At 40.6% G+C, this 24,674-nt stretch overlaps 1 protein-coding gene across 1 annotated transcript in view; it reads right to left on the minus strand.

Moving 5' to 3' along the window:
• The window catches only part of LOC149260080 (protein LIKE COV 1-like), a 248,890-nt gene extending 225,020 nt beyond the window's left edge, over positions 1 to 23,870 (minus strand). Inside the window, exon 1 of the mRNA XM_089419645.1 lies at positions 23,341 to 23,870. Within this exon, the coding sequence (XP_089275771.1) occupies positions 23,341 to 23,487 (147 nt within the window). The 5' untranslated portion in view covers positions 23,488 to 23,870. The remainder of the gene's footprint in view (positions 1 to 23,340) is intronic.
• Between the last annotated feature and the right edge of the window lie 804 nt (positions 23,871 to 24,674).

Consider the following 24,674-nt stretch of genomic DNA (forward strand, 5'->3'; position numbering starts at 1 on the left):
TAGACCATGATAGATCATACATTGAAACAGGCAGCATCGCCATTGCCAGAATTCTAGTACATCTGGACACCAGAGAAGGGTTAGTTGAAAGCCTTCATTTACAATTTCGGGAGATCATTAGATGGCAGATCCTCGACTATGAAGGGGTACCATTTTAGTGCAAATGGTGCCATGAGGTTGGGCATCTGTACAAGGATTGTCTGTTGATTACTAATGTCCTCATCGAGTCTCCCAGAAGACAAGTTACAACGGGCACTCAGAGTCATTTGGACGTTGGCTCGACACCTGAACAGAACGTAACAACAGAACCCCCAAGGAGGCAGAGAGAGATTTGGAAGGATCATATTCAAGCGGACTCTTGGACACCTGATGCTCGAGTCACTCGATCACACTCATCGGGCTCTATTCCGATTCCGGGTACTCACACATCCTCTCCTCCCTCATCTTGTAATTTATTGTTTTCTGAAAATGCCATGTTATCATTAGATGCATCGCGTTTGGGTTTATCTGCATGCAATCTGAGTCCCATCACTTGTCTTGTTGCATCGGCCCCCCCTACCGCACTGGCTATTGAGCCCTCCACCATTGAGGGTTCACCCTCATTACATCCTGAATGGGAGGAATCATCCGGAAATAGCGCTCATAGATACAACCTCTGATCCCTTGCCCACCCCAAGCCCCACACTTTCGGCCTAGGTGATGATCCTCCCCCTAAAACTCAGAAATTGCTCAGGGGCAGACAATCCAATATATCTAAGGCCATCCAGAGGGCTGGTATCGAGGTGGCGACAGGCATACAGATTTCCATTGACCGGGTTCTTAGAGCACAAGGCAACCCTGATAGGGTTACCCCATGAAGTATAGGGTATAGGGTTACCCCATGAAGTGTCTATCCTTCAACTGTAGGGGTTTGGCCAGCCCCGACAAAAAATTGGCACTCAAAAGACTTCTGGGATCTGAAAGGATCGATGTTTTGTTTCTACAAGAGACACTGGGAGAGGATGTTGCCATCAACACCATTCTGACGACCATACTCCTTGGCTGGACATTCCATACACTTGATGTGAGAGGTCGTTCCGGGGGATGCGCCATGGGATTCAATAACAGAACCATCAAATTAGACAATATATGGGGAAGTGAAGGTGTATTGGGAGCTGATATTACAACTATTGAACTAGATGCACCACTCTGATTGATTAATATATATGGACCCTATCATAATAGGGTGGGATTCTGGGATAAACTGATGAATACATCTTTTATGGATAATGACAATATCATTATCAGAGGAGATCTGAACTTCTCCTTGGGACATGCAGAATCTTGGGGTACTCGGGCTGAGACTGATCCCCTGACTAAGTATTTTGAGCACCTGTTGGATAATCATAACCTCATGAATATAGACTCGGCCAAGATCCAACCTACCTGGCGGAATAGGAGAATAGGTGTGGATGCACTGGCTAGAAGATTGGATCGATTTATCATTAAAGCACCTTTGGTGGAGAATATGGACAAAATTAGACAATGGGTGGGATCGGGTGGTATATCTGATCATTTCCCAATATTTTTTGAAATCATGAACTCCAATTACAAGCCAAATTCTCCTTTCAAATTTAATTCGGTTTGGCTGGAGGAAGCAGAATTGCATAATATTGTAAAGGAATCATGGATTCACTGTGGACAAGACAACAACTCCTCACCGACCGAGGTCATAGCAAGTAATTTATCCCGAATCAAGCACAGGACAATATTATGGGCAAAAAGGAAAAAGATAAAGGACGATGCTACAATACTGAAAATTGAAGCAGAAATTAAGGAGATGGAGGGCACTAGTAATGCAGGTTATACAACAAATGAAAGAAAGGAACAACTGATCAGGATGGAAGCAGAGAAGATTAGACTCTTGAGACAGCAAGAGGAGACTTGGAGATTAAAGAGAAAAGCTATTTGGCTAAAGGCTAGGGATGAAAACACAAAATTCTTTCAACAATGTGCCAGGGGGAGGAAACTGATCAATACAATATGGAGTTTAAGAGATCATAATGGCAGGGAAGCCAACACTTTCAGTCATCTTGCCGACATGGGCACCAGACATTTCTCCCAAATGTTTAGAGCGCCTAGAGAAGTTACCATTGTTGAAGTACTTTGCATTGCCGGGACAATGCCTCGATTTGTGGAGGGAGAGGATGAGGAGACACTAAACAAGCCAATCACACTGGGGGAGATCGAAGTTGTACTAAAATGGTTCAAAAAAGATAAAAGTCCGGGACCTGATGGATGGCCAATTGAATTCTACCTTACCTTTTTTTACCATATTGGAACTGACCTCCTCATGGCCATCGAGGATTGCAGGCTTTTGGGGAAAATGCATGAGGGGTTCAATTCTACATTCATTGCACTCATTCCCAAAGTTGATAACCCTCAAACATTTGATGATTATCGACCTATCTCCTTATGCAATTGCATATACAAAATCATATCTAAGATCATTGTTATCTGCATCAAGCCCATCTTATCCAAGATGATATCCAAGGAGCAATTTGCATTCCTCAATCATCGACAGATTCATGAAGCCATTGGTACTGCACAAGAAGGGATTCACTCCATAAAGCATAAGAACATTAAGAGTATCATTCTTAAGATTGACCTATCAAAAGCATTTGACAGAGCTAGCTGGACATACTTACAACTTATATTGACCCATATTGGCTTTCCACACTCATTCATAAAATGGATTATGTGTTGTTTTACATATGCATCATATAGCATACTCATCAATGGGGTTGCATCCAATTTTTTCCATGTTGAGTGTGGCCTTAGACAAGGATGTCCACTATCACCCCTATTATTCCTCCTGATCATGGAAGGGTTAAGTCCACTCATATCCAATGCCCGAGAAAACGGGTCTTTAAGTGGTGTCAAGATGTCAGATGTATCCTATCTAACACATCTTTTATTTGTTGATGATGTACTAATTTTTTTAGATGGATCTATACGTGACACCACTTGCTTCAAAAATATATTGTCCCTGTTTTGTAAAGCTACAGGAATGATGCCCAATTTCAACAAATCAACCATAATGCATGTGCGTTGTTTACTAAACGAGCAAAGACATGCACTACAATTTCAATTCACGAGGCAAGACATGGAGGTCGGTCTCAAGTATCTTGGATTCAGACTCAAGCCTAATGATTACCGCATTGCAAACTGGACTTGGCTCATTGCAAAAATTGAAGGGCGCATCAACATCTAGCAGCAGTGATGGCTATCTAGAGCAGGCAGATTGATCCTAATTAAATCTATATTGGAGGCCATACTAGTATACTGGATGGCTCTGGCCTGGATACCAAAAGGCATCATCAACAAAATACAACAAATATGTTGTAGATTCTTATGGAGGGGGAAACATGTTGGTAGGACTTTTGCCTGGGTTAAATGGGAGAGAATTGGAAAGCCCAAAAAATGGGGAGGATGGGGCATAAAGGATTTGAATATATTTGCATCGGCTCTTGCAGCAAAAATGGGCTGGCAGATAATCACATCTGACAGTTTATGGAAAGAGGTGGTTTATCACAAATATATATACCCTCTTACAGTTATGGAATGGATTCGAAGGCCGAACAAGGGAATAACCAGCTCCTCCATCATATGGAAAGCTATCACTCACTCCATATCAGTCATTAAGAGAGGATTGGCATGGCGGATTGGAACAGGTGAGTTTGTTCACCTTGGTATAGATGCTTGGTCAGGATGTGGAAATGCACATACACTACCAATGGAGCTCAGAAAATATCTTGAATTGGTTGGTATCACTAAGCTCTCTCAAATTACTAATGGGAGAAACACTACATGGTTCTCACGGGCTTAGAATGGAATGGGACTCAACTCACAAATGCTTGGCATAATTGGTGGATTGCAGCAGCATCACAAAAAATTCGAAATCTTCCCCTACTAGTTTGCTGGGGTATATGGTTGATCAGGATTCGGACCATATTCCATGACTCCCCCATACATTGGATATCAACATGCAACAATATTGTTGCACTATATCAATTAGTAACTGAGGAACTGGCATCAAAATCCACTCAAGACATTACTCCTGAAGTAATTGATCGCACCTTCCCATGGGCATATTTTGATGGATCGGCCCAAGACACTGGTTGTGGGGGTGGAGCAGTACTATACAAATCAGAAAGACAATTTTACAAGCTCAAAGTGGGATTAGGGAGGGGCACCAACAATTATTCTGAACTTAATAGTCTCAAACACCTACTCATATTTGCACTTGAGAAAAACTGCAACATGATACAGATCTTTGGGGACTCAAAAATTGTTATCAATTGGTTCAACTCTGCATCTCATTGTCACATGCACACACTCAAGGGATTGTTGGATGAGGTCATCACACTAAAATCACAATTTGATTTTATTGTCTGCTCACATATTTACAGGGAAAGGAATGAGATTTCTGACAGTCTTTCCAAGGAGGTCGCGCAACAACTCAGGGGGCAGTGGATAATTCATGAACACAGAGATCAGGATATTCATCAGTTCTACCATAGGCCTTTCATTGAGCATGTTGGGGGCTGTCATTTTACTTTTTGTATATGATGTAGACTTTTTTGACTGATTATGATGTTATTTACATGTTTATATTATATGCCTTTTATGTAAATATTTATGGTCCTAACTGAACATGACACTGGATAGATGGCTTGGTCCATCTCTGATAATTTAGCATATCCTTTATGCAGATGATACAACATGTAATTTTCTTTTTGATAATGGAAATTACGAATTTTTTCTTGGAAAAAAAAGAAAAGAATCTCCAGTTTCTATTTGTGTTCAACATTGCGCAAGGGTTTTGCTTGTATATTTGGAATAGCACTAAGGAATTCTGAATCACTCTCTTCGGTAGTTGGTGGTCGATTATTTGTAGGTTGCACCTTATATTCTTCTTTGACTTCTAAAACTTCATTGATAGCTAACACAAACATTTGATTCTCTTCTTGCACTATTACAAATGTTGAAACAAGTTGTTTGGTGTTGGTCACAATGTTGCAAGAAGCGGGGACGTTTTTTGGAAGCAGGGACGCAAAAGCTTCATTTCCCAAAAATCTAGGAAGCGAAGCATCTCAAAAGCGTCTACTATATATATATATGTATTTATATTTTTTTGCATCTATATTAAAAAAAAACATCCAAAATACCAAATTAGTTGTAGAAGACATGAAAACATGCATATTTTTACATAAATCAAGATATATATATATATATATATATATATATATATATATTGCATCTATATTAAAAAACATCCAAAATACCAAATTAGTTGTAGAAGACATGAAAACATGCATATTTTTACATAAATCAAGATAGATATGGAATCCATTGTACATCAAAGATTAATTATTCCAGCGTCAACCATCTAGAATCTAGATTCCTCTTCTCTTGTCTAACCTTTGCCTCTAATTCAATTCTATAGAGATATTAGTCAACATTGCCTAATTTTGATCAAACAGCTTAATCCAAGCCTTATAATATGGTAGAGAAAGCTTAACATGCCTGATCAATGATTTTGACTTGAGTGAAGGGTACATAATTTCTAAGGCCATGACAAAGGAGTTCAACAATCAACAACATCAACACTGGGGTACATATAGGGCTTTGTGCTCTTGATTAAATACCAATCACATGCCCTCATACATGATATAATCCAATAAAACACCACAATCCCATTGATCCTAAAAATTGTTAGGTCTGCTAAATTTTGAATGGGATATGAAATTCTATTTTCTCCATATGAAGTTTGATGAGGTTGGAACCACTCTCAAACATCCTAAGTCATTTCATGGTAATGTTAAAAATTTAAGTAAAAGGATGGAAATGAAAGATAAAGGAGAATGTCACTTTTACTTTAAGAATTTAACATTACCATTAGGGAGCATCTAGGAAGCGTCTAGGGAGCATTAAGGGGCACCTTGGGAGTATTCGGAAAGTGTAATTCCTCACATAACAGTTCGAAAATTCCAACAAAAAAAACAAAAAAAGCCTCGAAGAACTGTGTGAACCATCCACCTTCTCTTGGATCCACTCGCAATACGCGGTGGATACACGCCCGAACCTCCACAGATCCGCACCCGATCCTTTCTGGTTCCGCAGATCAGGCAGCAGGAACCGCGAATCCGGCCCCCACAGATCCAATTTGCCAGGAATCGCCAAAAAAAGGCAGAACCGCAGATTCGATTTTCGAATCCGCGGTTTCGCCTAAGGATCAGTGGCGGATCCATACGGGACGCAGTTTTGCCTCTAGAGCCTTGGGGGGGGGACGGTTCCTGCAACACTGGTTGGGCATGTCAATCACAATTTCCTTTAAGTAGAACTTAAAACTTTGTTGTTGGTTCACCCATTCCTAAACGAAATGTTGAGTCAACATGATTGCCATCTCAATCACGGGCATCATGTTTGCTAGTGTTTTGTTTTGGATTCATAGATTACAAAAACTTCTTGTTGTCAATCTTCTAAGACAATTATCTTCTTGAGTTTTTCAAGAGATCTAGAATATTCTTATGAATTCAAAAATAATTTGTGTCTACTATCATGATTTATTGATTTGGGACCTTGATCCTACCACATCATAGTTTGGAATACTTGTCTCACTTCATGCATGGTTCATTCTAACTCTTGATGAGCTGGATGTAGATGCTAGCATGAAATTCCATGTTTTTGAGTTAATCCTTGTTTATAGAATTTGAAAAATAGATCTCGGAGGTAGACCACCCAATTAGATTTTCTGAGATAGGCATCTAATCTAGCATATAAGCTTGCAAAATTGTTTTTGACAAATCCTAGTGTAAGATATGTAGGAGAAACCCATGAAGAATGGCAAGAGTGAACCACTATAAGAAAGGTAGCTATCCAATAGTAGTGACACATGAGCATGGGAACTAGTGTTTTTAAACTTAGTCGGACTCAAACTCAAACTCGACCGAGTTGACCACAAACCGAGTCAACTCGGCCCTCTGCCCAGTTCAGGGACTGATTTAGTACTGAACCAACCAAGTCAATGCATGACTCGATTGCTTCAATATTGTACTGGTCCAACCCAACCAAATCCATATCTACTCGGTTGAGTTGATCCTCAACCCCACCACGATGTGGTTTTGAAGAAAATGTCAACTTTTTCTGAAAAATTATATTTGAGCCCTAATTCCTAGTACCCTAAACCCTAAAAACAAATTATAAAGAGACACCCCCAAAAAAACCCTCTATTTGTCTTGCACCTTTCTCATTCAACATTTGTGAGCATTTGCATTTTTGGAGCAGCATTGAAGGGTTGTGATTTAGAGTGAGCTTGGAGCTTGTTTGGCAATCCTCTTTGGTTGTTTGTAGTGGACTTGGCATCTAAGTAAGGAAGCTACAACCCATACTCAAGCTTGGAGGAGTTGCGGACTAGATTCTTGTGCCCACTACCCATTGATCCCATTCCAAGGTATGTTAATAGTTAAATTTGCCCCTATTTTTATCTACCATGAAATTGCAAATATGAAATTTGTCTTTTTAAGTTTTGTAATTTCAGCCTTCTACAAATTTGAAGTTTGAACTTTGAACTTTACATATTAAGATAGGGGTTGCAATGTTGCATATTTGAATTTGTAAATTTCTTTCAATTTAAATTTTACCATCGCCCTAAGAGTCAAAGACCCTATATGGATCCATGCTAATATCATTGATGAAGAGATGTATTGCAAATATTGCAAGAAACACATAAAGGGCGAGGGTATTCAGAGGTTGAAACAACACTTGCACCATTCAAAGCACCATCAAAGGAGATTGAACATATTAAATTGGAATTACAATATCGGTTCGAGAAATTTGAAGACAAGACTAGGGAAAAAAATACGTTGAAATAAGGAGGAAGAGGCAACTTGCTACAATGAGGGCTTCTCAATCCCTAGCAGGCATTGTTATGTTGATTGCAGATTTCGAGAATACCCCGAAATCTGACAATTAGAAGAGAGGTCAATTGTTTGACCTCTCTCTTGACCATCAAATTCAGAATATTCTCAAAATCTGTAATCGCCATAAGTTCAAGAATCTATAGCAAATCCTAGTGTTGATTTTGAAGGCTCTTCCTTTGTCCCTTCTAACAATGTTAGGGACCCCCTTTGTTATGTTCCTCCCCCTCATGAAAGCTAACCCAAAAAGAAGAACCTTCAAAGTAATTTTCCACCTTCCCCCACCTCTAACAATGCCTCTCAACCAAGACAAACTCAGCTCGTCATGAGACACTCCGTTTTTCTTCATTATCTTCTACGACACCAACATTAGAGTCCAAGTTAACCTGGCTCTAGTACCACATGTTAGAAATACAATGTGTGAGAAAAAATAATAATGATGAAAAGTAGCAAAGGAATGGATTCCTTTATTTGGGCCTTAATTCAAGGAATCGAATTTGTGATCTTTAATCAAGCACGAGTTATAATGATGAGGACGAGTTCAAGAAGCAGTTTGAATAGTGTGAGTTTGTGGAAGACCAAGTTAATTGTCTTCTAGTGTGAGTTAAATTGGGCACTTAATGCTTAAGCGGAGGTTAGCCTCCTAAATTTTAGGAGGATCCAGTTAACTACGTGTGTTGACTTTTGTTAACTAGAAAAGCTCTAGTTCAACTCCTAATTTAGAAAACTCACTAACAATAGCCTAATTGAAAAGCTTATAAGGAGATCGAAGGCACACAATTGATCATAATTCTTGAGCACGAGTTTGTGAGCAAGAGAGCTTGTGAGAGGAACAAGCAAGAGGATTTATCTTGTGCGAATTGTTGGAGGAGAATTTCCCTTGGGAAGCAGATCAGTATTCTTGCAGAGTTGTTTCAAGCCTAGTTCAAGGCTAAGAGATCAGATTGCATTCTCTATTGAAGCAGGGTTATTTTTAAGATATCTGTAGCCTATTTTTCTTCAATAAAATTCTCAAGCAAGCGAGGGTTTTCCTTGTTGGGTTCCCTAGAAAAATTGTGTTGTTTTTGTGTGAATTTTGTGAAATTATTTCTGTTCTATTCCGCTGCTATTTGGTAGAGAAATTTTGTGTCTGTGTGAAAAGAAAAATTATTTTCAGATTGTTCATAACAGCAGATCAGAATTTCGTGGAAATTCTACATGGTATCAGAGCTTTGAACAGAAATCTATGAGAACATAGTCTTCAAGTTTGCAAGATGACAACTCACATAGCTTAGGATTTGAGAGAGCAGGATAGACTGGATGGTTCCTCAAATTTTGGTGTTTGAAAGGTTCACATATTGTTTTTGTTGGACAAGTTTGGGCTAAAAGAATTTGTTGAGCAAGGTGTTGTAGCACCTTCAGATCTAGACGAGTTGAGGCTCTTCCAAAGGCAGATGGCCAAGGCCAAGAGGATGATCTTGGATGGACTATGGGATCATGTAGTCCCTCATGTTGCAGGGAAAAATATAGCTAAGGAAATGTGTGATGCTTTAGTCTAGCTCTACCAGAATTCTTCCGAAAACCAAAAGATGGTTCTCATAAAAAGCTAAGGACAGTCAAGATGCTGCAGGGTGAGAGTGTGACTGCCTATCTCACTAGAGTACAGGAAATCCGAGATGAGCTAGCAGCTGTTGGAGAAAAGCCCATTGACATTGAGCTAGTGTGTGTGGCTCTGAATGGGTTTACCAAAGATTGGCATACTTTTGTTCAAAGCATTATTGGACGAGATAAGTTGTTGGATTGGGAACACCTATGGAGTGACTTCATCCAGGAGGAGCTAAGGCTTAGGCTAGTTGAGACTTCTAGCAACAGTGGCAAGGGTTCCAAGGTTGAGAAGGAGGAGGAGAATCTTGCTCTTGCAGGTAAAGTCAAAGGCAAGAAAGGCAAAGGGAAGAGCGAAAACAGTCAAAAGGGTGACAAGAAGAAGACAAATTTGAGTAAGATCAAATGCTTCCATTGCCATACTTTTGGACACTATGCTTCCAAGTGTCCTAACCAGAAGAAGAAGGGGTCGAATAAGGAGCATGTAGCTGCATCAGCTGAGGTAGATGAGTTTGCCTCTCAGTTTGAGAAGGACTTCTCATTGATAGCTTGCATGGCAAGCTCAATAGGGAGCAGTACATGGTACATTGATTCAGAAGATTCTTTCCATATGACGGAAAATCGCGAGTATTTCAGCCAGCTTGATGAGAAGGATATGCAGGTGAATATCGAGCTTGGAGGTAATGGCGAGTATGCTACCAAGGGAGTTAGTATTGTCAACTTTGAGAGGGAGTCAAGTAATACTCTTCATCTCAAAGATGTTCTCTATGTTCTAGGGTTGAAGAAGAACTTGGCTTCAGTAGCTATGCTTGAGGATAAAGGATATGATGTTACCTTCAACAAAGGTAGGACTTACCTCCAGCACTTGGCTTCTGGATGTAAGAAGTAGATAGGTGTGAGGGTGAAAAATCTCTACAAGTTGCATGTAGAGACTGGTGCAGCCTTGAGCAGCAAGGCAAGATGTGCAGATGTAGGTGAACTTTGGCACAAACACATGGGACACTTGCATCATGGGGCGCTGAAAATTCTTCAACAGATTGCCACAGGATTACCAGCAGGAGGCCTTGACAAGGGTGGAGTGTGCAAGGGGTGCACACTTGGCAAGTATGCCAAGTCTTCCTTCCATGGTCAAGATAGCAGAGCCAAAGGTATTTTGGAGTTGGTGCATTCATATGTGTGCGGGCCCTTCTCTTCTCCATCACTGATGAGGCCATTATGTTACTTTCATTGATGATTTTTCTCGGAAAACTTGGATTTATTTATGAAAAAGAAAGATGAGGTCTTAGACAGGTTCATGGAGTTTAAGGCCTTGGTAGAGAAGCAGACTAGGAAGAAAATCAAGGCAGTGAGAAGTGACAACGGAGGAGAATATATCTCCATTGCCTTCAAAGAGTTTTGTGCAAAAGAAGGTATTAGGAGAGAGTTGATAGCACCTCATAACCCTCAACAAAATGGGGTGGCAGAGAGGAAGAACGGGCTTATGCATTATTTCCTTGGCTTGGAGTTTTGGCGGGGTAATGGTGGGATCTTCGTGGGATAGGGCAAGTACACAGCAAAGATTCTCTAGAGATTTCATATGCAAGATTTCAGGCTCATGGCCACACCTCTAGTCACAAACCGAAGGAAGGTGGATGCTAATAGAGGAGAGCGGGTGGATCCTACAGTATATAGGCAGTTCATTGGGTCGTTGATGTATTTGGTCAACACACAACCTGATATTTGTTTTGCAATCAACCAACTGAGTCAATTCACAGTTGAACCAATCAGAGTGCATTGGGTTGTTGCAAAGCATGTGTTAAGATATCTCAGAGGCACAACAAACTATGGCTTGTGGTACAGACAGGTTGATGGAGTGAGGCTTGAGGGCTTCATAGATGTAGATTGGGTAAGGGGCTCCACAGACAGGAAGAGTACTTCAGGTGGCATCTTCAACATTGGGTGAGTTGTAGTTTCTTGGTACAGCAAGAAGCAAAGATCAATTGCACTCAATTCAACAGAGGCCGAGTATATCGCTGCCAGTCAAGTAGCTTGCAAGGCTATTTGGATGAGGAAGTTACTTGTGGGACTTTTTAGACAAAGGATGGAGCCTACCATGATATATTGTGATAATCAAAGTTGCATTAAACTCTCTGAGAATCCAATGTTTCATGATTGCTCAAAGCATATCGAGATTCGGTATCACCATCTTAGAGATTGCGTGCAGAAGGGGATAGTCAAGCTACTGTACATTCCAATTAGGGAGCAGACAACAGACATCTTGACCAAGGCATTGGCAAGAAGCAGTTTTGTTCATCACAAAGATAAGTTGGGAGTTGTACAAAATCCCTTCCTCGCTAAGAGGGAGTGTTGAAAAATAGCAAAGGAATGGATTTCTTGATTTGTGCCTTAATTCAAGGAATCGAATTTGTGATTTTCTTAAACAAGCACGAGTTATAATGATGAGGACAAGTTCAAGAAGCAGTTTGACTAGTGCGATTTTGTGGAAGGCCAAGTTATTTGTCTTCTAGTGTGAGTTAAATTGGGAACTGAATGCTTAAGTGGAGTTAGCCTCCTAAATTTTAGGAGGATCCAGTTAACTAAGCGTGTTGATTTTTGTCAACTAGAAAAGCTCCAATTCAGCTCCTAATTTAGAAAACTCACTAACAATAGCCTAATTGAAAAGCTTATAAGGAGATCGAAGGCACACAAATGATCATAATGCTTGAGCACAAGTTTGTGAGCAAGAGAGCTTGTGAGAGGAACAAACAAGAGCATTTATCTTGTGCGAATTGTTGGAGGAGAATTTCCCTTGGGAAGCAGATCAATATTCTTGCAGAGTTGTTTCAGGCCTAGTTCAATGCTAAGAGATCAGATTGCATTCTCTATTGAAGCAGGGTTATTTGTAAGAGATTTGTAGCTTATTTTTCTTCAATAGAATTCTCAAGCAAGAAAGGCTTTTCCCTATTGGGTTCCCTAGAAAAATTGTGTTGTTTTTGTGTGAATTTTGTGAAATTAATTTTGTTATATTTCGTGCTATTTGGTAGAGAAATTTTGTGTCTATGTGAAAAGGAAATTATTTTCAGATTGTTCATAACAGCAAATCAGAATTTCATGGAAATTCTACAAATAACAAGCAATAATAAAACACATAGCAACAACACACCTTGATTATCTCATAAACCCTAAACCATGAAAACCAACTCTTACTAGATCTAGTACTCTTAGCGAAAAGGCATCTTACAATGAAGTCACCAAGCCATTAAATAGGCTATATTATATCAAGTACAATGAACAAAACAATGGGTTATTGTTGTTGCAAAATCCAGCAGGGCTAGTGCAAAGCCTCACTACGCAGATCTTTGCACTAGGCCTCAAGGCAACAAGAGATCGACAACCATTGTCACCTCAATAGCCTTTTTCCAACTATTTAGTGGTGTTAGGACCACAAGGGAGGCTTCCCGAAAGGATCACCTAAAGGATATTCAATAAGAATGGTTCAAGGTGACGGATGAGGTCAAATGATGGGATAGGGTAACGACAAAGCCTAGATGGCTTGAATAATCTTCACCAAAGTTCAAGCACTCTATCATTAGACCACTAAAGTGAATTAAGGTGTTGTTATAAGTTAGAGTTCAATGGAATTTCAATGATGGGGTATACAATGTCATATAACAGCAGGAGGAAAAAGCCTTACAATGTTAAATTATAAAAAGATCAAGACTTTCAATTAGATATGAAGGATCTAGGGCTTTTATTGGAGTCTTTATAGAAGAAACATGCATAAAACAGCAATAGAATGATCACATCAGCCCTAGAGATAGGGTTTAATATGTAAGAAATGCTAAATTTTACCTTTTGGGATGATTATTTAACGTAATTTCTATTTAAAGAGCAATGACACATCAAAGAAGATTACATTTTTAGCAATATTTCATATAAACCCTAACTGTAACCCTAAATATCTAGAAGTTACAAGAGAAGGAGAATTTATTAAACAACCGGGTTTGTTCAACACCACCCAGACTAGCCTTGTTCCAAAAGGGTAATTCGAGTGTTCTAGGGAAATTTCAATGAGAACGATTTTGTTGAAGAGGTGAGATGACTAGGGCATCCACTTATAAACCCGTGAGAATTTAAATTTAAAACATGCACACTCAAAGTTCTCTTAAAGGATTCAAGGAAAACAATTTTAAATATCATAAAGGAGCAAGATTTCTAGATAGGTTTAGCAATTTCAACCATGGCACATGTAAGAACCCTCCACGGCACATGAGACCAGTTGAGTTATGGAGAGTTTTGCTATAGTTGTGCTGGACATAGGGGAGGCTTTTGTCCCATGTGCACGGATGATTCGAGTTGTACATGCGCAAAATGTGTACGATCATCCTATTGACGAACTCTGTTTGGCCATCAGTTTGGGGGTGGAAAGTCGTGAACTTGGTGAACTTGGTATCCAACATCGACCAGAGACTTGACCAAAATGTACTTAGGAACCTAATGTCTCGATCTGAGATAATGGACTGTGGGATCCCAAAGTGTACCCATGCTCGTTCAAAGAAGAGCTTAGCAGTGGCTTCTCTTGTGATACTCTTCTTGCAGGCCACCAAAATGGCCATCTTAGAGAATCTGTTGACGGCCACGAAAACGTAGTCGTTTCCATGCTTAGTAGAAGGGAGGCCCGACATGTAATCCATGGAGATGGATTCCCAAGGTCGAATAGGAGCAGTGTTTTAAAAACTGACCGGTCTGAACCGATAACCGGTCAAATCGACCGGTTAGCAAGCCCATCGGGTCAAACCGGCAAAAAAAACCCAATTTGACCCACCATTTCGCCTAAAAATTGCCCTAACCATGCGGTTTAGGACGGAACCGGTCGATTTGTGGTCAAACCGACCAGCTAGCTACCACGACCGCAGAGGACCCACGCAGCATTATTTTCCAATCTTTTAGGGTATTTTGCAGGGAAAGTAAAGGTTCTTTCCCTCCAAAAACACCCTCTCCAAGCCTTTAAAAGGCCCTTCTCCCTCTCATTTGTCTCACACATCTCATTTGGAGTATTTGTGAGTTTGATTGGGAGCTTGGAGAGTGTTGAGTTTTTGCTGGAGTAGTGGAACAACAGAGAGTTTAAGCTAAGTAGTAGTCATCATGCCTCCAAAAGCCAAGGATACTGCATGGGCTCATTGTGATATGATTGATGGCAAAATGATCTGCAAATATTGCCAAAAATCTATTGAAGGAGGGGGTATTAACAGGTTCAAGCAACACTTGGTTGGGATAGGAGGCCATGTAAAGCCATGTGGAGCACCAAATGAAGTAATAGGGCATATTAGGGCAAAATACCTTCAGAAGTTTGAGACTCAAGTCACTAAACCAATAGAGAAGTTTGTGACTCAAGCAGTTGCAAAGTTTGGGAGTCGAGACTCAACCAACTGAGTTTGATCATGATGACTCATGAGAAGTTTCAAGTGATAATGTTGATCACTATTATCATATATGTAGACTTGTAGTAGGCCACTGGCCCCATAGTTTGTAGGCTTTGTTTTTGCACTCTAGAGGTCATTTCGAGCCTCATTGCTTATGTATTTTGTCGATGATATGTATTGCACTCAGTGCCATTTTGATATATTCACCTTTACATGGTATATAAATGAGCAATCTTTGCATATTTTGTCTCTATTGGCTTGAAATCATGGTTTTAAATCTTAAAAATAGTTTTTTTCATTAAACATTAATTATTTAATATATTTTTTTAAAACCGGTTCGTTTAGACCTGACTAGTCCTGGTTCGACCGGTTTTGGTTCGAAACCCGGTTCATTAGGTGGACCGGTCAAGTCACCGGTTCCAATTTTTAAAACATTGCCTAGGAGTAGGCAAAGGAGTATATAGGCCTTGCTTCTTGATGGTCGGTTTGGCAATGGTGCAAGCAGTGCAGGATCTAATGTACTTCACAACATTTTGTCGAATGTTCGACCAATAAAAATACTTCTGCAGCACTGCCACTGTTTTCTCTACTCTGAAGTGTCCTGCGACCCGACTGTAGTGCGCCTCCCAAATCATCTTGGCATGCTCGCTTGAAAGAACATAGAGGTGTCCCAGGTGACATAACAGTGAATCCTAGAGGTGAAAATTTAGAACTTTCTTGCTTTCCAGGAGCGTCTGGTATGTGTTGTTGAATTCTAGATCGCTCTTGTACAGATGTGTCACCCCGAAGTCTCGTGCCCACAAGAGTCAAGCACAGTGGTCAGCGCCATGACCGGCGGTCGGCTGAGGTAGTCTGCAACATTATTGGTGTTGCCCTTCTTGTACTTAATGTTCAAATGGAACTGTTGCAGGTATGTGGACCATTTCTGATGGTGATCGTTCTGCAACTTACCTTATGTCTCTATGAACTACAAGGGTCAGTGGTCTGTGTAAATGTTAAGTTTAGGTATGTTCTATGCTTAGAGCAATTTATTTCAATTTTCATAGTTAGCTCAATATCTTTTCCAGATTAGCAATCACATCAGCATTAAAGTAAATTGCAGATAGAACATAAACATAAATCGCAGAAGACAAAGCCAAGACAAGAGGACACAAGATGTGGCGCTACCCAGGGACAAACCCAATGTGGGGAAACCCTTGATCAATTCTTCTTATATTTTCTTCAATAGTTTAGCAAAGAGGGAGAGAGAGAGAGATAGTACATTTACAATAGAAGTCAACACTTTGACTTTTCTAGGTAACAGCATAGATCATCTCTAAAAAGATGATACGTGAAATCATTTGAAGACATGTTGCTTCAACTAATTCTCCAAGGTGACTCCTTCACCTATCATTGTGTTGCATCTCGTATCATGTTGCACCTCACTGTGTTGCACCATGTTGCACCCATCATCACAATGCTAGACCTTATGACCATGTTGTACACATCATACTGCTGCAACTTATGCTGCACTGTTGTCCCAGTGTTTGGCACTGTTGTACTTTGTGCCACTGTTGCACCATGCTGTCACTGTTGTCCCAGTGTTTAGCACAGTTGTACCTTGTGCCACTGCTGCACCATGCTGTCACCCATGTGCTTGCTGCACCATAGCTACTTTGTGTACTTGCTGCACCAAGTACCATACTGTTGTCCCAATGTGCTATACTATTGCAACACTATGAACTTGCGGTTACATACATCATGCTACTGCAACATATCACACTGTTGCACCTCACCATTGTGTTGTGATACACTTCATCACTATACCCATCATCATGCTACAGCATTCACCACAATGTTGTCACATCATATCATATCATGTGCTGCATTGCTGGACAACAATTCGGACAACCTTCACAATGTGGTCATGGACTGGTTAGGGCATCAATGACAGTCCTACCAGCCTTCACACATCAGCTGCAACATCCCTACCAAGGCTACAGTCACCCTTCTTCAGCACTCCTACATCCCATGTTGGCTTGTCATACCCCAGCAGGCCTTACGCCCTCCTAACGTAGACCTGTAGGTGTGATAGGGACTGCGGCTTGCTACAGCAAGCCTATCCCTTGCTGCAGTAGCCCTTTCCAAGGGTTATAGCCCCATAAAACTATGCCTTCGGCCCTCAAGACAGCCTGCGGCATCCATGACAGTCTCTCGGCCTCCACCAAAGTGTCACTACAGCTCCAGCAGTTAACTCGGCCTTCATTGATGAACTCAGCCTCCTTCACGCTGTCTTAGAATCTCCCTTTCTTGTTGCGGCTAGGGATTAGGGTTGTTGTAGGTGGACTCTTTCTCCTCCACGTAGGGTACTTAGGCTTCTACCATGGCTGCGTTAGAGGGCTTACGTTGCTGCCCTTCTTGAATGCATACTTCTCCATAGGGCAGCGTTAGGGCTTCCTTGTGGCTGAGATAAGGGTTGTCCTCCATGACAGCGTAGAGCCTTCTAGGGCATCTCCTATGATAGCGTAGAACCTTTCTCCATTAGGGCAGTGTTTTCCCTTAGGATCTCTCCTCCCACCAAAACCCAAAGACAAGTAGAGAGGAAGAGATCCCAAGTGAGTGTGTCTAAATGACTTTCAAGGTACCTCTATTTATACTAAAACGTTGAGCACATGTGGGGTAAATTTGGTTGCTGCCCGACCCTAACGAATTGTCTCATAACACAAATAAATTCATATCTCCATGAATACTTATCGGAATCGGATGATCTTTAGATCAATCCTACACCTCTCGATGAGAGGGATCCAAGAAAAATATCAGCTGCCATTAATAAGATGACCCACATGGATTTTGGCCCTAGTTGCCAAGTTTAACAGTAAATGACAGTTTCCTTCCCCAGAATGTAATGCTTCCATTGTCAGCAGGTCTGCACAATGGAATACATCTCTTTGTCATAAGTGGGATACTTTTGGACTGTGTCTGAAAGTGTCTCACTATGATATGCCACTGGATGCCCCTGCTAAGTAAGAACTGCACCAATAGCATAGTTAGAGGCATCTGTCTCGATCTCAAATGGTTGTTACAGGTTTGGTAATGTGAGCACTGGTGCAGAGTAGAGGCGATGTTTCAACTCGAAAAACGCCTTATGTTGGGATTCGAACTAAAAGAATTTTGGTTTCGCTCCACCCTTGGTGACTTGACTCAAAGGCCAAGTGATATGAGAGAACCACAACACGAACCTATGGTAGAAATTAGCAAAACCCATAAAGCTGCGAAGCTCCGTTAGAGTGGTTGGGACTGGCCAATCCTGAATGACTTGTATCTTGGTTGGGTCCACATGCACACCGCGCTTATCAATGATGTACCACAGATATTGAATCTAGGTCATACCAAAAGTGCATTTCTCCAAATTGGCACACAGGCTACAGCTTGTGTTGTCGTAGAGTTTGGAGGACATGTCGAATATGGCGGAGGTGCTCTTCCCAACTCTGGTTAAAGATCATAATATCGTCCAAATACACCACCACGAATGAGTTGGTGAAGGGTCACAAGATGTCGTCCATCAAACTCATGAAAGTTGTGGGGTCATTCGTCAACCTGAAGGGCATGACTAGCCATTCGAAAAAGCTCTCCTTGGATTTGAAGGCAGTGTCCCACACATCGAAGGGTTCGATTGGTACCTGGTGATACCCGGACTTCAAGTCAATCTTGTTGAAATATTTGGTCCCCCTTGAGTTGGTCCAGAAGGTCATCAATCAGTTATTGTCGTGCAGAGGAGCCCTATCTAGAGGTCATGGCCACAATCTTCTTCTTGCCTTGAGGGAGAATCATAAGGAAAACAAATTTCCCAGTCTGGGAAATGATCTTACTGCATTGCTTCGTAGTGATCAAAGAGATGGTGGTAGGCGGTGCTACCTCCGGTATCTTGTACAACTTATTGCCCAAAGTAATAATAACAGTGTGGGGCCTAGACTCATACACAACATGTCGCTTCCACAAGTATGGTTGTCCTAATAATACATCACAAACTTCAAGAGGAGCAACATCACACAGTACCTCATTTGCGAAGGGCTTGATGTTGTAGGGAAGACGACACTGCTGGCTGACGCAGAGATCTCGCCCTTGGTGAAGCCACCCAATGGTGTACGATTGCGGATGTGTTGTGGTTGGTAGGCCCAGTGGCTTCACGACCTCTGTTGAAATGAGGTTCTTTTTGGCTCCTGCTGTTGACAATGAACTGTAGCGAAGAACCCTTCACCCACATCTAGGAGTGGAAGAGGCGTTCCCCCTCCTCTCGATTTTTGAGCTCATTCTTTTGGATCTTGGTGGTGGCAACAATGGCACTAGGCTCTGCGTCAATAATTTGCTTCCCTTTGTCATTCCCCTTATTGGGTTCTTACTCAAAGACGGAACATACCTCTGATTCGGAAGCCATCAGCTCGGCCACCAGTGACTACTTGGCCTGACACTCACTTGTGTTGTGAGTGGGGCTCTTATGGAACTCACACCATTTCCTCGTGTCCTCCTTTGTCTTTGTGATGTTGTTCTTCGCTTGCGGCTTCAGCAGGTTGTTCTGGGTCGCCCCACCTTGGCTTTGTCCTTTGTTCTGCGGCTTGGGGGCGCCTTTCTCGTGCTTTGAATTCACAGATCCAAAGTCTCGCTTCTTCTATTTAAATTTTTGCTCGATCTTGACAGCGTATTGATAGGCAATGTCGAGCGAGGAGATGTCCACAAATTCCATCTCGTCCTAGATGTACTTGTGTAGACAACCACAGAACTTGAGTACCAAATGCCGCTCAAAATCCTTAATACCCAACTTCATGCGAAGGGTATGAAAAATATTTGTGAACTCTAGCACATCATGGTCCCTTCCGTACCGTAGCGTGGTCCACTTTATGTATTTATCTTCATAGCTCCCGACTGGGTAATATTGCTCCTTGATGGCGTCTCAGAAAGAATTCCAAGTGGGTGCGGCTGAGAATAGTGAGGGTTCACTCTCATCCTTCTCGCAGTAGGTTTCCCACTAGTCCTTAATGTGGGGGGCGGCTTTGAGGAGTGCAAAAGTAATCTTTTCCCGGTTGGAAAACTCATGAATTGAGAAATATCCTTCTAGCAGATTTAACCATTTATCTACGGCATCTGCATCTATCTGACCTTCAAATATGGGGATGTCAAAGTTAACTCATACCTTAAAGGGAGTGGCACTCCCAGAGTGGCTATCGAAAGAAGATGTGTTGCCTATGGGCAACCGCCAAAGGATATGGGCAAAGTTGTCCATCATTGCGTCCTCTGCCGCTCGAGGGCTTCTTCGAGCAATATTTTGAAAGGATCTCTTGCTCCCTCATCGTTCTTTTCTTCCGCCATGGGAGATCATCGGGGTTTGCGAGGTAGGTCTTGAAAGGGTTCAACCAAGTCGAGCCCTAACTCCTTATACCCCGATCTCATTGGAGACATGCAAAGAAAAACATAGAAAGAGCAAACCGCTCTAATACCACTGATCTGAACTTAAACAAGAACGCAACAAATTACAGATATAACCACAAATACAGAGATGCAGCAAAAATAACGTTTCATTTCATTAATATCAAAGAACTGAAATATGCTTACAAACAGAATGGAAATAAACTAGCTCAGGCAATGGTAGCTTATCTTTGGGAAGAGATGTAGCGGCTACATGCCTCTAAACTGTGTTACAATGAAGCTCAAAGGCCTATTTATTATTGGGAAACAATGGAAAACCTTAAACATCCAAAAACCTAACCCTAGGAGATGAAACGCCAAAACTGTGGGCCACGTTTGGGTAAATTGGTTCATCAACTTCCTGAGGTCGTAACTTTGGCATACAATCTTCGTTTGATGCGCACAATACCTCGTTAGAAAGATCTATCTGAGGACTACAACTTTCTACTGCAAACAAAAGTTAATAACTCATGTTTGCCCGTTTTCCAAAAAAATGTCGTTTAGGGCCTCAAAACGGCTTCGGAAATTCAGGACCCGAAACACTGCCAAAATAGTAAATTGTGTTGCAATTAAGGAAACTGAAAAACTAAAAGAAACGGTGGTGGGGATCCAAGTGGAATAGGAGAGTGGCCACCAATATCCACCTAGATCAATTAAATGCTTGAGGAAATGAGTGATGGCTAATGAGGGGCGTAGATTTCATGCTAAGTTTTCCCCACATATTAAATATACTCTTAGCCATCTTTTGCATTTTACGTTTTCTTTCATTGTGGCTTTATATGCTTTTATCTTTCTTTTAGCTACATCAAACTCCAGGCCCAAGTTTCCAGCCTTAACTCAAGGATGTGGATGAAGGGCGCCAATTCCAATGAACAATGACTACCAGCCCAAAGAATGGAGGTGATTAACCATGAGAAATGGAAAGTGGTAAGTATGAATTACCTTGGACATGCTACATCAATCAGTGCTTCCCCAATAGTGCCCTTCCTAAACCATAATGCATCAAAGGAGGTCCCACTAGACTAGAGTCAAAGACTAACCTCCCAAGACAAGTGTGAGAACAAGAATACAATAGAGATAGGTCAATTATCCAGTTTGCCTCGTGATCCATATCAATATGCCCATAACATTAAATGAAAGCACATGATTGCAACAATGGTTAAAGTACCCATTGGTAGATGACCCACCTTCCTTCAAGAAGAAATGCCGGAAGGAAGTTAGATCTAACCAGAGCAATAGGTGGAGAACTCTGACATGGTGTTATGTGTTGATCATCATGGGGTTGTTGGCTAGCTGGCCATCAAATGAGGAGAAAAATTTTCTCCTATGGGTTACCCACTTTCAGTTGGTAACAAAACCCTGAGCTCATAAACTGCCAACAATAAACCCATTAATTACCATCTCAAAATGACTCTATGATCAACTCATATTTTACCTAAGACATAGCTGATTGAATCTCAATATCTAACTAATTAGCATAAACGAAGGAAAATATAACAAACTAATTTTTAAACTCTATGTTCCTCATAAAGGCCCAACACACTTTATAACTCTATGTTCCTCATAAAGGCCCAACACACTTTATGGAGCACATCAATAAATAATGCAGACTACAATGTACCAGGTTTCCAGCATTGTGTTTACTGTATATTGATGTATTTCTATATGCAACTGGATTTGGTTTAGGTTCTGCTGTGTTCAGGATGTTACCAATTTTCATCATAATTCTCATTTATTCAATCATTGATCTGTTATTAGCACGGTAAGTTATGCATTCTGTTATCGTTTAGTTTAACACAAATGCCTTTTACTCTGTTATTCCGGGTGGGCGGTTCATTTACTCTTTCTTAGTGTCTCTTATATATAATATGTTCCTTGGCACATTCATAGTGCACCCAACCATAAACTATGATATAAAGACTGCTCGCCCAACTTCACATCCACCACCTAAAGTTAGACCCAGAAAGACAGGGAAATTATAATAAATAATGATAAGGATAATAATAATAATAATAATAATAAAATAAAAAACGGTCTGTGACCGGTGTGATATAAGGGGATACTAGGCTTCTTGGAGGTATGGATATTCGTTTGGTCCTGAAGTAAGATTTTAAACTCCTTCTGGGTTGGTGGATTACAGCTCAGTTTTGCTTGGGCTGTAAGGGGTACACCTGCAAAGGCCCTCCAAGCCGTCTGGCAGAAGTGGAAATCTGCCCCGTTACCTCCTCAGCAGGTTGTAACAGAGGTCAGGTTTTTGGTTGATCTCCAATGACCTGGCAGTTCATTATGCTTTACACCGTTCGTTTGGCCAGGTAGGACGCACAAACGTTTTTGGCTAGCCGTACAAAAAAGGCATGCAATGTAATTAAAAAGGGAAAACAGACAGGCGTGGTAAGCCTGGCTCCTGTAATCATCTATTCACCTGCAAAATGAGAAACAAGGCTGATCCTCCTGGGTTATTGAGCCCCTCCAGGGTTGTCCCCCATGAACCTCTGTAATTAGTTGTCCTATTGTGTCATTATAATATGATCACTACCCCATAGGAAGCGAACCTGTTAAACCATGGAGAGGAAAGGATTCAAACCTAGGGCTTGCCACCGGCAGGTGGGCTGTTCTACGACCTAGGCGTATGCCCCCTTAATGAGAAGCAACGCCATATTCAGGTGTGGATTGATATTCCAACATTCCCTCTCAACCCGCATCATTCTTTTTCAAAATCCATAACCCATGGTTGGCAAATGCTAGACCAAACCCATGGTAAAATCATGCCAAGCCCACCGTAGCCAAACCCTGTGAGCATCAATATATTCATCAATGGAACCTCGCATGACTGCAGAGCTAATTGCATCCATTGGTGTTTTTGTTATGATACAAATGGAAGAAACCCTTTAAAATTAGAAGCAGAAGAATGGCACTCTCAAAATTCGGGAATCGACAGGTTTAAAGAATAATCTGACCTCTCTACCCGGATGATAAGATGATGAAGAAGATGATGAAGAAGTCTTGAGTAGGCTGGCTTCAGCATCTTCCTCGCCATCGGCAACTGGCATCAGCAGCTCTCTGTCTCTTGAACCCATCGAACTCTCGCATTTGTCATCGCCCATTAGGATGGATGATTGATAGTAACTATTATGCCTATTTATATCAACAGTTGTCTGTTAATAAAATATAGTATAACAAAAGCAAGATTCCTCTGCTGATGTTGCTTCTTCACCCTTGTAAGAACCGCCTCTGAATTTCAAAAGAAACGATTCGATAGATTCAGGAGTACGGGAATCTAAACCAGTCTTATCATTCAAATTCCTCTGTTCCCAAAACCGTGGTTGCACAGACGTTTATTCAAAATGTTTCAGGCAGCCAGGCCAAATGAATAAATATGCGTACATGTGAGTTTGAAAAAATGGGTCTTCAGAGTCCTAGAAATAAAATGTACGAACAACGTAATCGTAGACCGGTTCTTGTGATACCTGCTCTGGTGAGGTTGATTTGACCAATAATATTATCTAATATGTATATGGAATCCAGTTCTTATAGACAAAGACAAGGGTTTTGTGGATAAATGTTCATTATATAGTTGTCATAAAAGCTACATATTGATTGTTCTCCGGACCCATTGCTTATATCATGATTTAAGTTAATGATACATATGCAAGATGTAAGCATGTGAAGAATTTTAAGCATGGAAGACTTCCTTCCCGGCCATTGCATGTGAGTGAAGGGAATGAGGTTGAGGTTAAGAATTTGATGATGCTATTGTAATTAAATTAGAAATGGTTCTAGAAATATATAATAATAAAAGAGTTAAATTATTAAAAATACTATATCTATATATATATATAATTTAAGGTTGAGGTTAAGAATTTAATAATGTTATTATAATTAAATTAGAAATAGTTATAGAATATATAATAATAAAGGAATTTAATTATTAAAAATAATATATATAGATTTTAGACTTTATGCTTCTGTGATTCATGATATATTGTTTAGATTTTCTGGAAAAATCACATTGAGAATAAAGGGTCGATTCGAATTTAAATCTAGGTTGTTTGGAATCCAAATTTAAGTTCATCATGAGGAGGATGGGGAAAAGATTAACTGACAGAAATTTATAGATCACAGATGGTAAACGTAAATTCCCAACGGTTAAATAAACATGTGAACGTTCTAGGATCAAAGTCAAATCATTTAATTTTTATTTTTATTTTAAATTTAAAAATATAAAATAAAATAGACTAAAATCAAAATCAAAATTAAATGATTTGATTTTGATCATGTAACATTCACATGT

Source organism: Pinus tabuliformis, chromosome 6 (genome assembly GCF_031772625.1).
Source record: "Pinus tabuliformis cultivar Carrire ecotype Pingquan chromosome 6, CPIR1, whole genome shotgun sequence".
Taxonomy (NCBI): domain Eukaryota; kingdom Viridiplantae; phylum Streptophyta; class Pinopsida; order Pinales; family Pinaceae; genus Pinus; species Pinus tabuliformis.